Raw genomic sequence first — 15,630 nt, forward strand, 5'->3', positions numbered from 1 at the left:
TTATGGAAATGAGCCTGTGTGTGTGTTGTGTTCTGCATTGTAGCCCAGCCAATGGCTAACAAGCTCACCAGGAAATTAAAAACCATAAATTTTGCTTACTACTGATAGAAGCTCATCACAGACACACACACACATTGCCATCCCTCTCCCCTTAGCTAATAAGAAAACCAGAGTGATCCGCAGGAGAGTCGCACGAATTGTATATGCTGCCATCTAGTGGTGCAGCCATTACAGCGGTATTCGGGTGCAGCGACAGAGTAGTGTGCGCTGTTAGATTGATTGTGGTTATGCAGTATGTGAAAAAAATTCATGGCCCATTTTTGTCATTAAACAATTAAAATAAAGATTCAAGTTAAGGCTGATAGAAGGCAGCTTGCACCCCATGGTTCAATAGTTCATCAAACTTGAAATGATTAATTTCTGCATGACATTTAGTCTTTCCCAGGACAATGTTAGCTCAATCTTCTTTACAGCGCTGTTTCTGTTTGTTGAGGTTTGCGTGCATTTGTTGTTGTGGATTAGCAGCGTCTGGCTTCTACTTGCCTTCTTGATTCATGTTTTTCCACAGGACATCTTCTTTTACATGACTGCATCTACAACATTAGATTAGATGTGTGGAGTTTCCTGCAGCTGCTTTAACTGGATGCTTAAACATAAAAGGACATACTTTTAATGAAATGAAGCAGCTGTTATTTCACACTCAAAACTATGAAAAAGCTAACGATTCTCCCCTTCCTCAGATGAAGGTCTCTTCAGACGGAGAGGAGGATGACGACGATGATGATTTTGATGAAGTTCCAGAGAAAGAAGGTTATGAGCCACACATTCCAGAGCATCTGCGAGCCGAGTACGGTGAGTTTATGTACACAAACACACATGCATGTGCACTTCAAATCTACAGACACGTGCACAAACAGTGAGGTTAAGCTACAAAGCTGCTGTCCTGATCTCCTGAGATCCACACACGTACTCTACAAATAAACGATCGCACTTTAAAGTACTGGCCTTCAGCAGCTGGTAAAACGCAGGTAATGTGCTTCTTAAGTGGATTTATGTGTGTGTGCCCACAAACGTTTCTGCACAATACAAAGGAAAAGCAGCCAACATGATAAAGTATTTCGATATCATTAGTCCAGATTGTATCTTTAATGAGGAAACATTCATGATAGTTTGTCCATAACAAGCCCTTATTCTGAAATTTAATTCATCATTAATATTGTCCCAAAACTGGTCGTTTTGTTTTTACTTTGTTTGACTTCCTTTAAAAAAAATATTCAAAAGCTTCAGAGGACGTCTGCTTTCAGTTTTCATTTAAGTGTGTTTAATAAAACTTTTGCCTTGACTATTTTCTACTGATTCTCAGACAGTAGGCTGTCTCCTGGACAATGTCGTCTCCTGGACAGTAGGCTGTCTCCTGGACAGTAGGCTGTCTCCTGGACAGTAATGTCTCTTGGACAGTAATGTCTCCTGGACAGTAGGCTGTCTCCTGGACAATAATGTCTCCTGGACAGTAGGCTGTCTCCTGGACAGTAATGTCTCCTGGACAGTAATGTCTCCTGGACAGTAGGCTGTCTCTTGGACAGTAGGCTGTCTCCTGGACAGTAATGTCTCCTGGACAGTAATGTCTCTTGGACAGTAGGCTGTCTCTTGGACAGTAGGCTGTCTCCTGGACAGTAATGTCTCTTGGACAGTAATGTCTCCTGGACAGTAGGCTGTCTCTTGGACAGTAATGTCTCTTGGACAGTAATGTCTCTTGGACAGTAGGCTGTCTCTTGGACAGTAGGCTGTCTCCTGGACAGTAATGTCTCCTGGACAGTAGGCTGTCTCTTGGACAGTAGGCTGTCTCTTGGACAGTAGTCTGTCTCCTGGACAGTAATGTCTCCTGGACAGTAATGTCTCTTGGACAGTAGGCTGTCTCCTGGACAGTAATGTCTCTTGGACAGTAGGCTGTCTCTTGGACAGTAATGTCTCCTAGACAGTAGGCTGTCTCTTGGACAGTAGGCTGTCTCCTGGACAGTAATGTCTCTTGGACAGTAGGCTGTCTCTTGGACAGTAATGTCTCCTGGACAGTAATGTCTCTTGGACAGTAGGCTGTCACTTGGACAGTAATGTCTCCTGGACAGTAATGTCTCTTGGACAGTAGGCTGTCTCTTGGACAGTAATGTCTCCTGGACAGTAGGCTGTCTCTTGGACAGTAATGTCTCTTGGACAATAGGCTGTCTCTTGGACAGTAGGCTGTCTCTTGGACAGTAATGTCTCTTGGACAGTAGGCTGTCTCTTGGACGGTAGACTGTCTCCTGGACAGTAGGTTGTCAGATTAATGGCCTTCCCTTGTCATGACGTTATAAATGAAGGAGACATAATGTCTGAACTTGACTCAAAGTGTTGAATTGGTTTTTATAGCTTGTCTCTCGTCCAAACAGATTTTAATGCTAAAGAAGGCCGAAGACAACAGTAATCCCAGAGATGATGAACACGGCCAAAGCAACAGTCTAGTATATTTTTTTAAATCAATGCACTACCAGCTCAGCAACATCAAAAAGCCCAGTAAACACCTGACAGCTGACTGGTAGCCTATGTCACCATCTTCAGTCTCCTCTGAAAGTGCAGCAAACGTCTTGTCAAGTTAACTATTTTAGTTAAAACATCAACAATATGGTTGATTTTTAGCACATACCAATTTCAGTTCTGGGTTGATTTCAATCACTTTTATCTGGACATCACCTCGGTGAACAAAGCAGTCCTGCCTAGTCCTAATCCAGTCCTAATCTAAAGCTCTGTCATTATCCAATATTTAAAGATGAGTAACTGGGCTGTGTTGTAGACATCAGAGGTCTTGTCCAGAAACAAAATGATCGCATTTGTTTTTCATCTGAAGCTCCAGGTGTCCTGCAGTGTCCTCAGTGTGTTTTGTTACCGTTCGCCTGGCGAGGGCCACATTCTCATTCTTTGTTTTTTCAGACACTCTTTGATAAACTCCTCATCAGAGAATGGTGTGATGCTTTCTGTGATTCTGTGGGGAATCACAAAGCTGACTGTGACGGCTCCCAGGATGTGTAAAGCTTGGTACAACCGTTCCTGCTCTGCATTCGGCAAGCTCTTGCATTTCTGTGTGCTCTTCCCTAACTGATCACACACTCATCCGACTTTAATAAATTAATACTTAGTCCATGTCTTGGTAAAAATTCAAACGTTAGCGTGTGCTGGCATCCATCTCAGACGTCTGTTACAGTGAAGCTGCATTCTCTTGGACATGCACAATAAAAATAGGAGTCACTTTAAAAATAAAAGAAACAAAAGTTGTGTTGTGATTTCCCACAAAATAAAAAACACAGAAAGCCAGTTTCTTATGGGGAGTTTGCCAAAGATGTTTGGTGGCTGAAATGAGACAAATTGCATGATGTGCGCTGATCTCTCCTGAAGGCAGCGTAGGTTTGTAATAGAGACACTCTTGTTTCTGCAAGCCTTTTTCTGCTGCTTACATATGAATGGCTGTGAGAGTCCCTCGTATACCACGGCTGCATTGGACATGTATGGATCATGTCTAGCCTCCAGGCAGCAAACTGGGTTAAAGGTCAAATTTTCAGGTCAGTAACCAGCCGCCTGTGCATTTTATTGCTATGTCAGCTACATGATAACATTTTTTGCAAATCTAAGTTGCAGTTTGACTGTTTTTAATACGTACAAGCTCCAGGCAACAGTAAATACTAAAACCTCTCTCAGGATTTTAGTGTGTTCTGCCACGAGCAGCGCTGCCTCCACCCCTCCATCACTCATACGATTTCATATGTGAAGTTATGTACTGTGTGTGCGTGTAAGAGAGAGGCCGACCATATTTATGTGTTAGTGTTAATGACATCATAACACAGGATGTTGTTGCCCAGGCACTTATTGCTGGCTCAGCTATGTAGTTTGGCTGCACTGTGACCTTTGACCCCCAGCGAGTGCTTGGCACCACCTTCCTGAGTCATTACATTCACACTGAGCCTGTTTTACCTGTGAACCCATCCACTCCCGCCTCCCTCCATTACTAATCAGTTAGACGTTAGAGTAATTAGATTATATCTGATGGGCCCAAAACAGCTGTGCGTGCGTGTGTGTGTGTGTGCACTTGTGCGTGCGTGTGTGTGTGTGCACTTGTGTGTGTGTGTGTGTGTGTGTGTGTGTGTGTGTGTGTGTGTGTGTGTGTGTGTGTCTCCCAGGGAATAAACCAAAGCTCTGTTAAAATGCAAAGCAGCCCCCCGTGCAGCCATGTGGGGGAATAGAAGCCATATTTTAAGTGCTCTGCCCGTCAGCAAAATGTTTCTAGGGTGTGTGTTTGTCAGGGTGATTAGTGGCCTAGGTAATGATCTAGAGGGGCCACACCAAATTAACAATGCAACCTCTTTAATGAGCCCCTATTAGCCCTGCACTCAGATTTTACCACCCATCGTCAAATGGACACGCACACACGCACACACGTGTACACACACACACAGAGAGTCCCAATGCCATCTTCTTTAAATTGTAAAGAAATAAGAAGTATTTGGACTTTGACTCAGTGTTTCTGCTTTGCCTGCACACATCACTGTAGTGGGTGTTCAATCAAACAATCAGGTACAGGCTTTCATCTTTAATCCAAATGTTTACGAGTTTTTGCTGGTTTTTAGATGAAGTCCAGGACTTTTCAGAAACCCAAATGTGATTGGACACATTGCTCTTGCATAATTATAAATGTAAGGATGGATCGTTGAAGCCTTGGTAACAGGTTGTAGTGAGTACTCAGCTGAAATGTAAATGTTAACACCGAATGTTGCATTTACTCAGACGGGCAGCTTCATTTCTTTTTCTGCTTTAATTTTTGTCTTCACTAAATGAATGAATGTTCCTGTTGGGTTGAGAGGTGAGGGGTTTGACCTGGTGAATTAATGGTCCTGCAGGATCAAAAGTAGAATCCGATGTATGGATGGGTGAGAGTTCGTCTTTGTTCCTCCCCTATCATATCCATTTTCCTCTCTCTCCTAATTTCCTTGATCACAATAGCATTTCGGTTCCTCTCACTCTTTTCATCTCTGCCAGTGGATCACATTTATCATTTTTTAGCATTTCCTCTTCTTTCTTTTCAATTCTTCCTGACTTCGTCCACTCCTTCTGTTTCTCGTCTTCCCGTGTCCCCTTCTTTCCACTTTCTCATTCCACCTCTCTGTCTTGTTCTGTCATCCTGATTATCAGTCCTCTTATCCCTCTCTCTGCTGTCAGAACACTATCGCTCTCTTTCTCAAATTAACATTTTAATTACAGGCCCTGCTTAACCTGGGAAAATCAATACCTCTTCCTGCCTTTCCTCTCTTTCTCTTTCACTCTTTTTTTCTTGCACCCTGTTAACCCCCCGCATTTGTGTCTTTCTCTAACAACCCAGGCACACACGCACACACACACACACACACACACACACACACACACACACACACACTACTATACACATTTCCTCCCATTGATCTGTGTGTCTTAACATCCACAACAAGCAGACTAACCTCTTCCATTTGGTGCTCTGAAATGAGCAGGTGTGTGTGTGTCTGTGTGTGTTTGGGAATTAAAATACCTCCCCAATCTCCATGAACTGGGAAAAGCGCCATGAATTATTTAAAAAATCACTGTCATGTAAAACTACACTCACCAGTCAAATCTGATTTTAACAAAAAACACAAAATTATCAGCAACAAATGTCGTTTATTGGAGGTTATCCGGTCGTTAAGTGATGACGTGACGAATCCTACTTCCGGGTCTAAAGTAGTCTGCGTTTATGGCTTTTGTGTTGTTAACATGTTTAATGTTTTGTATTTTCTTCTATTTAATCTCAAAAAGCTCCTAAAACAGTCAGTGATCACTGTTGACCTCCCTCGGCTTTTATTACCGCTAATCATTTATTTAAGCTCAGTTTTTAAAACCTTAGGATGTAGCTACAGCCCAGCCCATGCAGCAGTATATGAATGACTAACCTCGTATTGTGGATGGATTATCTCAGTTGTTCTCCTGGCTGAAGTTTGGTCCTTTTACAGCATCCTGCCATGCGATTACATTTGTTCCTGACCACCGAGAACACTCACGTTAACTTTTATCGAGTGGAAAAAAAGTTAGCTTGTTTATATTATGCTAACATAGCTGTGTCGCTAGCGGTCACGTAGCACATCATTATATACCAGCTAGCCAAACTTCAGTAACCCTACAAACGTCACTGCTGTTTAGTTTTCTGTCTTCATTTATGCTGGAAGTGATAACAGAGCTGTACGTTTGAATTTGTTTCCAAAACCCCGCAGTCAGGACATGCTATATTGTATTTAGATAGAAGCTAGCAGGGAGTTAGCTCGCTAGCTTCTAACTCCGTTAAATGTCATAAATTCCGTTTTCATGGATGCCTGGATGTTAAACTCAGTTGTTACACCTGGTAGAGCAGAACGCTGATCATTTTATTAAAGATGAAAGACTTTAGACAGTTTTTCAACTCTCAGTAATGCCACAGTGATCGTTTGATATATGGACCTGCAGCGGAGTTTAGACCCAGACACGGCTAGTGACGTCAGACTGAACGACCGGATACAGCTGTCATGAGCTGTGCTCTTACAGAATCATCCCATAGATTTCAGCTGAGTTTCACTTTGAGTTTCAAGTCTCGTTATCATATTTCTGATATAGGAAATGTATGCTTACCTAGATCTCGATCTATGCCTGCCACTGCACAGCAGAAAGTCAGGTTGATTGAATTGTTGGGGTTTTGTTTGTGCAGTCTCTGGAAGTAGATGTATTTTGTTTCAACGAGCCTGTCTCGGTTATTGCACACTTAGTCTTCAGGATGGCTTGTAAACTCCATGCGATTGCTTTCTGTCATTTTAGATGCTTCTCGAATCTCGTTTCCGGTGACCGCCTGTATCTTCTCCGGATTCACTAACTCCATTTGCAACGCAGTAAATTACGGAAATCGTGATCACAGTTACTGTGCTGTTTTTCCCTGTCCCTGACTTTATTCCCCATTTCCATCTGCTGCTGTTATATTAGCAGTTTGTTGTTAGCATGAACTGATTCTGCAGTTCGTGCCCAAAAGAACCCAGTGCAGGAGAAGAGGACACGAAGAGTGCTGGTTGAAGCTTAAACAGTGCAAAGAATACAGAGTGATTAAAACATCACTGAGTCATTTCAGTTAATGCATGCTCTCCAGTGGACTGTGTGTAAACGATAGACTTCTAAGGTCTTCCAGGTGTTTTATCTGCATTCCTCCTGATGACCAGATGCTTCTGTGAGCCAGCAGCTCAGGGGGAAGATGACCTTCAGCTTCTTTGCTCTGTGGCCTCAGAAACACAGCTTTTCTGACAGGTTTATGGCCTCAGCTACTACCTTTGAGTGTTATTGAAAATAGCATGTCCATTTAGTAAATGATGTCCAGAAGGATGATAAAGCTGGTTATGCTTTACGGCAGTGCTACATTGAGCATACAATGTCCTTCAGATTCATCCCTTGCTTGTCATTTTCTGATTATTGTAAGAAGGTGACTGTAACAATGAGGCTTTAAGACAGAACTTTACTAATCGAATGGTGATGTCACAGTAGCTTTAGCCATCTTTTATATTATTAAGTTGACTGGTTTTCTTATCAGGCGGTTGCTGGTTTGTTTCCTGCCTGCTCCAGTCTACATGCCACACATCCTTGGGCAAGATACCAACACCAAGTTGCTCTCCAGTGCATCCTTTGGAGCAGCGGTCTCCAACCTTTTTTGTGCCATGGACCGGTTTATGCCTGACAATATTTTCACGGACCGGCCTTTAAGGTGTCGCGGATAAATACAACAAAATAAAACTAGTACCAGTACCGAAAAAAGAAGATTTATTCATAACACACGTGAAAAGACCCAGGGAAACAGAGTTAACGATAAAAACGATAACAAAATAACGCTGAAAACCGAGAAAAACCCTGAAAACCACACATTTCACACCTGAGGCCTCAACTCTCACGGACCGGTCCGAGGCCCGGGGGTTGGGGACCGCTGCTTTGGAGTATGAATATGTGTGAATGTTAGATAGAAAGCACTTACCCATAGGAAGTAGTGCTTGTATGAATGACTCAGTGAGTGTGCTGCAAAGTGCTTTGAGTGCTCAGACAGAAAAGAAAAGCTCTTTATAAGAAACAGTCCATGTACCGTTTAATTAAAGAAGAAGAAAGAGTCGGAAAATATGAACCTGTCTTATTGTTTGAACAGGCCGTGCACCGTGTGAATGACTTGTGTTAGTCTCTTGTGCCAGTGATTGAATCCCTGAAGCACTCGGGTCAGTCCTAATAATGTTTGGGATCAGCATGTTGGCAGCTCTCGGCTTACTGCATCCCTCTGATCTCACCTGCTGTGTGTGTGTGTTTAAGTCTTGTTCAATCCCCGGAGACTCCAGATGATATTGTGCTTGACCACACACACACACACACACACACACACACACACACACACACACACACACACACACACACACACACACAACAGCCAGCGTCTGACTTCACTTATCCTGGAGATATAACCCCACACTGCTGGAGGTCTGTCTTCATTCCTGTCGGCACTCCAGATCAGGCAGTAATCCCAGATGTACCAATGTGGGCAGAAAATAAAAGGGGACTTCTTTATATACTCAAGTGCTCAAAACTCTTTACATAACATGCCTCATTGACCCATTCACACACATTTTCAGCACTATTTTTCTGCACTTACTTTCTGTCTAATGTGCGCACATGCTCACACTCCAATGAACACAACTCGGGGTTCAGAAGGTTCTGTGAAGGTTTCAAGAACTATCGCTCAATACCACTTTCAAAAATTCAAGTCTGGCTCCTAAGAAGCCAAACATGTAAGAGGGAGCGGCTCAAGAGTTCAGCAGCTTGGAGAGAGCACAGAAAGCATGCTAAAGTTTCAGTGGCCATGTTCTCAGGTGACATTAATGAGCAGGTGATGTTAGCGATCACCACTGATGTTGGCCATTTTAATCAGAGGAAGGAAGAGTGAGCAGCGTGTTTTCACTATTAGTTCTTGGGAGCTGGAGCGAAAATAAACCCAGATGTCAGACGAACCGGTCCTTACACATTGATATCCGCCTCTCTCTGCAGGTTTGGATCCCTCTCCTTCCACCTCAACAGGATCAGTCGCAGAAAAGAAACCTTCCACTAAAAAACCTGCAGCTCCTCCTCTTTCTTCCTCCTCTTATTCTTCAATGAGGCGGCTGAAGCAGCTTGCAGAAGAGGTTCAGGATCCAACCTCTGTTGTCGCCACACTGCACCTCCTTAGAGAGAAGATGCCGCCGCCCATAGAATCCAGGTGAAGTCTGACCGCTGCCTCTGCAGGTCTGCTTTCTGTAAACCCCCAGCAACCATCTCCCACCCCCTCCTCTTCTCACTACATTATAGTCATATAGTAACACTGCCGTGTTATGTCTCAGTGACGCCAACTGTTGTAAATATAAAGGAGAGACTAGAACAGTGTGAAGTCTGAGGAACTTGGAAAGGTTTTTAATGGTTCTCCAAACGTGTTCCATTTAGCAGCAGCTCCTCGGAGCCCAGTTCATCTCAGTCCAGTTCAAAGCAGACCAGTGTCAACGCTCCAGTGGTTCCATTTGGTTTGGACCTGTTCTACTGGGGTCAGGAGCAGCCCAGCGCTGGCAGGATCATTAAGTATGCACCAGACAAGCACCGTCCCTAGTTTACTGATCTGTGTGTTGTGTCACAGATGATAAAGTAAAAAGGATCATTTTAATGTGATATTAAAGCTACAGAGCGTTTACTCTTCTTTAACATTCATTTAACATGTGTCACATTCTTTCCGCTGCAGGTCAGCCTCTCAGCACCAGTTCTGGGTTCCAGCAGAGGTGGAGGAGGAGGTGGAGAATGAAGAGCTGCTGGCAGAGAGCAGGAGCAGATACATCTCCTTCCCTGGGAGCTTCGTTCCTGTCAGCCATTTCTGCAGAGCTCCACTGGGTGATGGCAAGCTCTGTCAGCGGCAGGACCGCTTCAAGGTAACAGGATAAACTTGGAGTCTGTCATAAAGTGAGAAGCTGTTGGTCTCCCTCTGGCTCACCAAACTGAGCGAGGCCTGTGTCTCCTCAGTGTCCTTTCCATGGCCCCATCGTTCCACGAGACCAGGAGGGTCGACCCTGCCGGCAGGAGGACCGAGAGAGGGAGGAGCAGGAAGAAAGGAGGAAGAGAGAGCAGCAGCCTGGTGAGAAGTGAAAAATACAAACACATTTGAATCACACAGAAGAAATGTCATCAGAGGGATAACTTTTAACAATAGCATCAAAGGTTTGTAAGGGAAGGGCACACAGAGTCTTTGTGACTCTAGAGGAAGGAGGAGGAAGTCAGGAGTGGCAGAGAAATATGCGAGCGGTTCTGGGTGGATCTGGGATTACATCAGGGCTGACCTCTGAGCCTGTGGTTGTGGACAGGGTGACAGAGGCTATGGAGATGCTCGAAGTGAGTGTAGGGAGTCAAGCCTTGAGGGGGAGGCATGTTCTGGAGTAGAGAGGATGGAAAGTCTGTAGAAATGAGAAACATGCACGAATGAGACGGAGGCAGGTGTCAAGGGTGATGTGTGACCGAGGTGGCAGTGAGAGCTCTATGATGTATGCAGGCTGTGGCACTGCCACAAAGACAGGACCTGGAGTTGGAGGTGGAAGAGTTAAAAATGCTCAGCTTTTCTTTGAGAGTAACCAAGAGCGACAGAATTAGAAATGAGTGTATGTGAGGGACGGCTCAGGTCATGTGGCTGCGTCTCCAGTCTGCAGGATGTCCAGCAGCTGCCTGCAGTGTCTTAACCAGCTGCTCTGTGTGTGTGTGTGTGTGTGTGTGTGTGTGTGTGTGTGTGTGTGTGTAGCTGTAGCTTGCAGTCCAGTGAGTTGTGAAATAGCATCTTTTGTTACCAACTACAGTATCGATCCAAGAGTCTTAGACGCACATACACACACATCAGCTTCACAGTAGGGGGGCGCTGGCCTGAATAACTTGATGAACTGTTGGCCTCAGCTGCTTTTACCTCTTCAAACAGGCACATACAGTGAGCCTAAACAGCCAGTAACACACACACTTCCTACAGTAGCAGCTACGCTCAAACATAATTGTTTTTGCTGAATTATTGCCTTATATCCATGCCAAGGGTTGCCCGTAGTAACCACCCCTGTAGACCGCTCCAAGGAAGCTAATATCAGACTCTGACTGTAAGTGTATTTGTAACAGTACAGTTGTGTTACCAAAAAGTTCTGTCAGCCAGAGAATAAAAATCAAAAGCTTCACTTGATGTAACCATAAAATTCCATCAGTACAATCTGTCAGCAGTCTGGATCCTCTCTGAATGCTTTTAGAGGATAAGAAGTACTTTAGCTGTTAGTGTCATTTGCCGTCCAAGAGCACTGTCATCATGGAAGTCTTCTTTGAGTTACTGTCAGTCATGTAGCAGCAGTGCCTTTGTTTTACAGCTATATTAATCCTGCAGTGTCCACAAAGCAATAGCTGAACCTTCCTGCTTAATTGCTTCCAGATGACCACAAGTCAACAAAGTACAACAGGGTGAGCTGGCTGATGTGAACCCGGTCGAGATTAGCGTCAGTCTTCCTGGTCGGCTTCCTTATACTGAAGTCAGTAGGGCAGCGAAGGATTTCTTAATGGAGTTTGATGAAGCCGGTGACTGACAGATGAGAAGCAGCAGGTGGTGAGGAAGCACACAGCCGGCCTAAAGAAACGATGTCTAACTTATCAGAAAGTAGAAGCAATTTATTATCCATATTATTATTTAGGGTGTGAACTAGAAATTGAAAACTATAGACAGACACACCCACAACACAAAAGGCAATTAGGAAATGGAGGAAATCAAAGATTATAAATATTCGTGTTTTAATTGAATCCATTTGCTGTCAAGTTTCCGGATTAAAAGCTAAACTGAACACAGATTCCTATAAGCTACAGCCTGTAAATCATAGTGAAGATTATTTTTCAGTCTTCTGGTGAATACTGCAGGCATCTGTTGCTATGGTGACTCAGTTCTATTTACAACTGTTAGTGAAATTTACTGCTACTATCTAGCCACAAATGTTTTCATAGGACTCTGTGCAGCCCTTTGAAGTAAGTACTACTTTACTGCTTCCATAGGAGTTTAGTAGCAACCCGATGCTCTTAATCAAGTGCACTTGATTAACTGTTCATCAGCATGTGGAAAAAAGCAGAATTAGTGGAGCATCCAGGGCGAAAGACATCAGCAGCTGTTGCTGCCCATCAGTATTAGAGAGGTTACGAAGTCATTACCAGATGATATGAAGTTTATTAAGATTATTCACAAGTGCAAACAGTCAAGACAGTCGCCATCTTTCCAGGAGGACACATCCCAGCATATTCGCCCTGCCATGGGTGAATATGCTGCTCCCATGCTCAGAGAAACAAAACAACAAAAGCCAGTTACATCTTAGTCTCTGCACGACTCAGAATGTCAGATGTTCGAGTTTATGACAGTAGAGGAACTAACAGCCAGGGTTTGGAAGGGTCACCAGAAGACAGCCGCACAAGACGAGCTTCATTCACTAATGTTTGTATGGAATCATTCTTATTCTGCGCAGAAAGTTGGTTCCCACGCAACGTTTATGAAAAGTGCGTGCCAGCCTATTTTGTTCTTATTAGCAAGTCGGACTCGTTCGGAAACAACAGCCTTGTGCGATCTCTACTACGATCTGCATACTGCCCTGCCCCCGTTTTTCAATCTAAGGAAACATGTTTCTCTCCAGGTGAAGCGGAGGTGGCGATGTGTCTTTAGAGGAGCCTGCACCTCTAGGCAAGAAATAAGGAGGAAGTCTGACTATATATATACTATATATATATATATATATATATATATATATACTATAGATATTGTGCTTTTCTTCTCTCCCAGAGTACTCAAAGCACTCTATACAACACATTCACTCAGTCACTTTTCTTCTACGTTTTCAGTGCTTCCTCACGAACATTCATCCATCGAAGCGCAACTTGGGGTTAGTATATTGCCTAAGGATAAACTGGAGGAGCCAGGAATCGAACCACTAACCTTCCGATCAGTAGATGGCCTGCTGTACCGCCTGAGCTACAGCCACCCCAACTAGAAAGTTAAATAATGTCTGAGGTGTAAGGCGGGAGCCTGCAGAGGCGCACTCAGGAGTGGTGACCCTTTAAAAATAAACGAATGAATAAAAAGGGACACAAGAAAAAGTAGAATACATCTGCCAAAATCCAGATCTTCCAGCATTCATGGGACAAACAAAACAACAGTCATCGTTGCCATGGAAACGGTGTGGGAAGCTGCACCTCTCCCAGCTTCCTTCCTTGACCTCAAATGTTTTTTAGTTTCTCACATTCAAGGTGCAGGCTTCTCTCTTACAACATCACCTGGATAACATAGAGAACTGTGGGCGGGGCACAAGTTCTGTTGGCGCAGAGCTCAGAACAGAGGCAGGTAAAGTCACACAGAAGACAGACATTTCAAGGTAATGCTGCTGAAGGTGGTTCTACAATTTACTGACCAATGGGGTGTGCTTTGATTTTTACCTGCACAGAGACACAGAGGTCTGTGCAAATGTCCTTTTTCTCATGACTGTGTTACTCTTTTTTTTTTTTTAGCTCTGCTCTTGTCTTATAATAAGAATTGTATGTTGCGTTATGCGTCTGACTCAGACCCACACACACACACACACACACACACACACACACACACACACACACACACACACACACACACACACACACACACAATCTTACCAAAAAATAAGAAGTCCATTCAGGTGATTGACAGGAGGAGGGAAATGGATGCTGTGCTACTCTGTCACATATATGCAGGCTCCTTGTGTTAAGTGATGCGTAACCGAGTTACATTTGAACCAACCAAAGACCCCAGGCGCGCGCGCGCACACACACACACACACACACACACACACACACACACACACACACACACACACACACACACACACAGAGACCCCAGCTGGACAGACTAAGAGGTGTTGACGGAGAAAAGAGCCCTGCTGCAACACTGATTAAATTCCCACTGTTATTCGCGCTTGCTTGTCTTTTTTCTCCTCTCGTGCTTTTCTTTCGATTCTTCTTTCATCTCTTCTCTTTTTATTTTCTCTGAAACTTTCAACAACAAAGTGACACACACTCTGAACACGCATGAATGTAAATGCAGCTGCTCCTCTTATAGCAGTAATGAGTCCCCTAAATACACCAGCTGCTTTTCAATTACTGCTCCAGCGTGTGTGAGAGTGTGATGAGGGATAGTTGAAGGTCCAGTCAGACCCGGGTCAGAGCAGCTGATTAATAACCCTGCATACACGCTCGCTCTGAGCTGGGGTCAGTGTTTTGACGGAGTGTGTGGCTTCAGGCCCATCACAATCACGGTGTAATTACTTTGCATTACCGCAGGTTTATCTGGAATTCCTTCGCAGTACATCATTAACTAGAAACGTCTCTTCGTTTAGATCGTCATTGCTCTGCATTACTGCTGCTTTTACTTTATCAGCCAGAATTATGACGTTACAGTTTTCATTAACACCAAAATTGCATCCGAATGAGCCGCAGGACACACGGTTTACGACCCGTGCTCTGTAAGGCCCGCCGCTGTGAGCTCATTTACATTATCACTTCTAATTACTTCATTACACTTCTCAGTCAAATTGGTTTTTGTTCAAGTTTTAGGCTTTCATAGCAGCTCATACAGGGAGTAACCTCACACGCACCAGGCCTTTGTGGCTGAAACACACAAAGTACGTGTGCAGAGAGAAGTTTAATATCCTCATTTTTAAATGTTTGTTTGTTTTAGTCCAGTTTGAGGCTTCAGTCCCAGTCTTAACCTTAGTCCATAGGCTGTATAGAAAAGCTGGACAATAAGTGAAACCTGGATTCTTTTAAATCATTAATAGTGTGTAGAAGTCTGAGAAAATTCCCCTCAGCTGCCTTGGTCTATGATCTCAGAGAACATTTTCCTAATGGCCATATTGGATTAAACAACATAAAGTCCTGTTTGTAAATCCTGGCAGGGATCCTGGGGCAGGACGTCAGTCCAGGCTGACGTGAAGTGGTCCGATGGTGAACGGGTATTTCTTTTAATCCCGTGGCCGTGCTGCTACAGGACGCCCACTGCTGTCAAAGCCACAGGTGTTGCTGCACAGAACAAATCTCAGCTGAAATGAAAAAAGTTTTCATAGTTTTCTCAGGACCTCTGATCTTGTCCCACTGTTGCGGCAGCTCTCTCTGTTCCACCTGGCAGATCTTTGCACCGCACTGCTGGATTATATAGACAAAAGTGCCACGCCTCTTCATCTCTCTGAATGAGGTGCGATGAAGAGCGGGAGAATCCTAAACGTCCTCCAGGAGCAGAGTAACATTGGTCTCTCTGTTGCAGATTGGCGAGATGCAGAGTTGATGCGAGACATTGAGGCAGCAACAGGAGAGGACCTGGGTTCTGAGCGGCTGGGCGGTAAAAAAGGGAAAGGAAAGAAGAAGAAATACCCCCACCTCAGCGACCTGAAGCAGAGCAGCAACACGTCCCGCTGCAGACTAGAGAAGAAAGTCTTTAACAAGTACGGATGCTAACTTCAGCTTCTAGATGATTCTCTG

General features: G+C 44.1%; 1 protein-coding gene across 2 annotated transcripts in view; it reads left to right on the forward strand.

Moving 5' to 3' along the window:
• Window positions 1–15,630, forward strand: part of uvssa (UV-stimulated scaffold protein A) — a 38,481-nt gene that overhangs the window by 21,818 nt on the left and 1,033 nt on the right. Inside the window, exons 9-14 of one of the 2 annotated variants that reach the window (XM_085415007.1) lie at window positions 741–852; window positions 9,115–9,322; window positions 9,544–9,675; window positions 9,833–10,016; window positions 10,108–10,219; window positions 15,416–15,593. In XM_085415007.1, coding sequence (XP_085271133.1) covers window positions 741–852; window positions 9,115–9,322; window positions 9,544–9,675; window positions 9,833–10,016; window positions 10,108–10,219; window positions 15,416–15,593 — 926 coding nt within the window. The remainder of the gene's footprint in view (window positions 1–740; window positions 853–9,114; window positions 9,323–9,543; window positions 9,676–9,832; window positions 10,017–10,107; window positions 10,220–15,415; window positions 15,594–15,630) is intronic. The other variant, XM_085415014.1, reaches the window with a different exon arrangement.

This window comes from Rhamphochromis longiceps, linkage group LG2, assembly GCF_057381845.1.
Source record: "Rhamphochromis longiceps isolate RC_006_pf linkage group LG2, R_longiceps_female_GT1.1, whole genome shotgun sequence".
NCBI lineage: Eukaryota > Metazoa > Chordata > Actinopteri > Cichliformes > Cichlidae > Rhamphochromis > Rhamphochromis longiceps.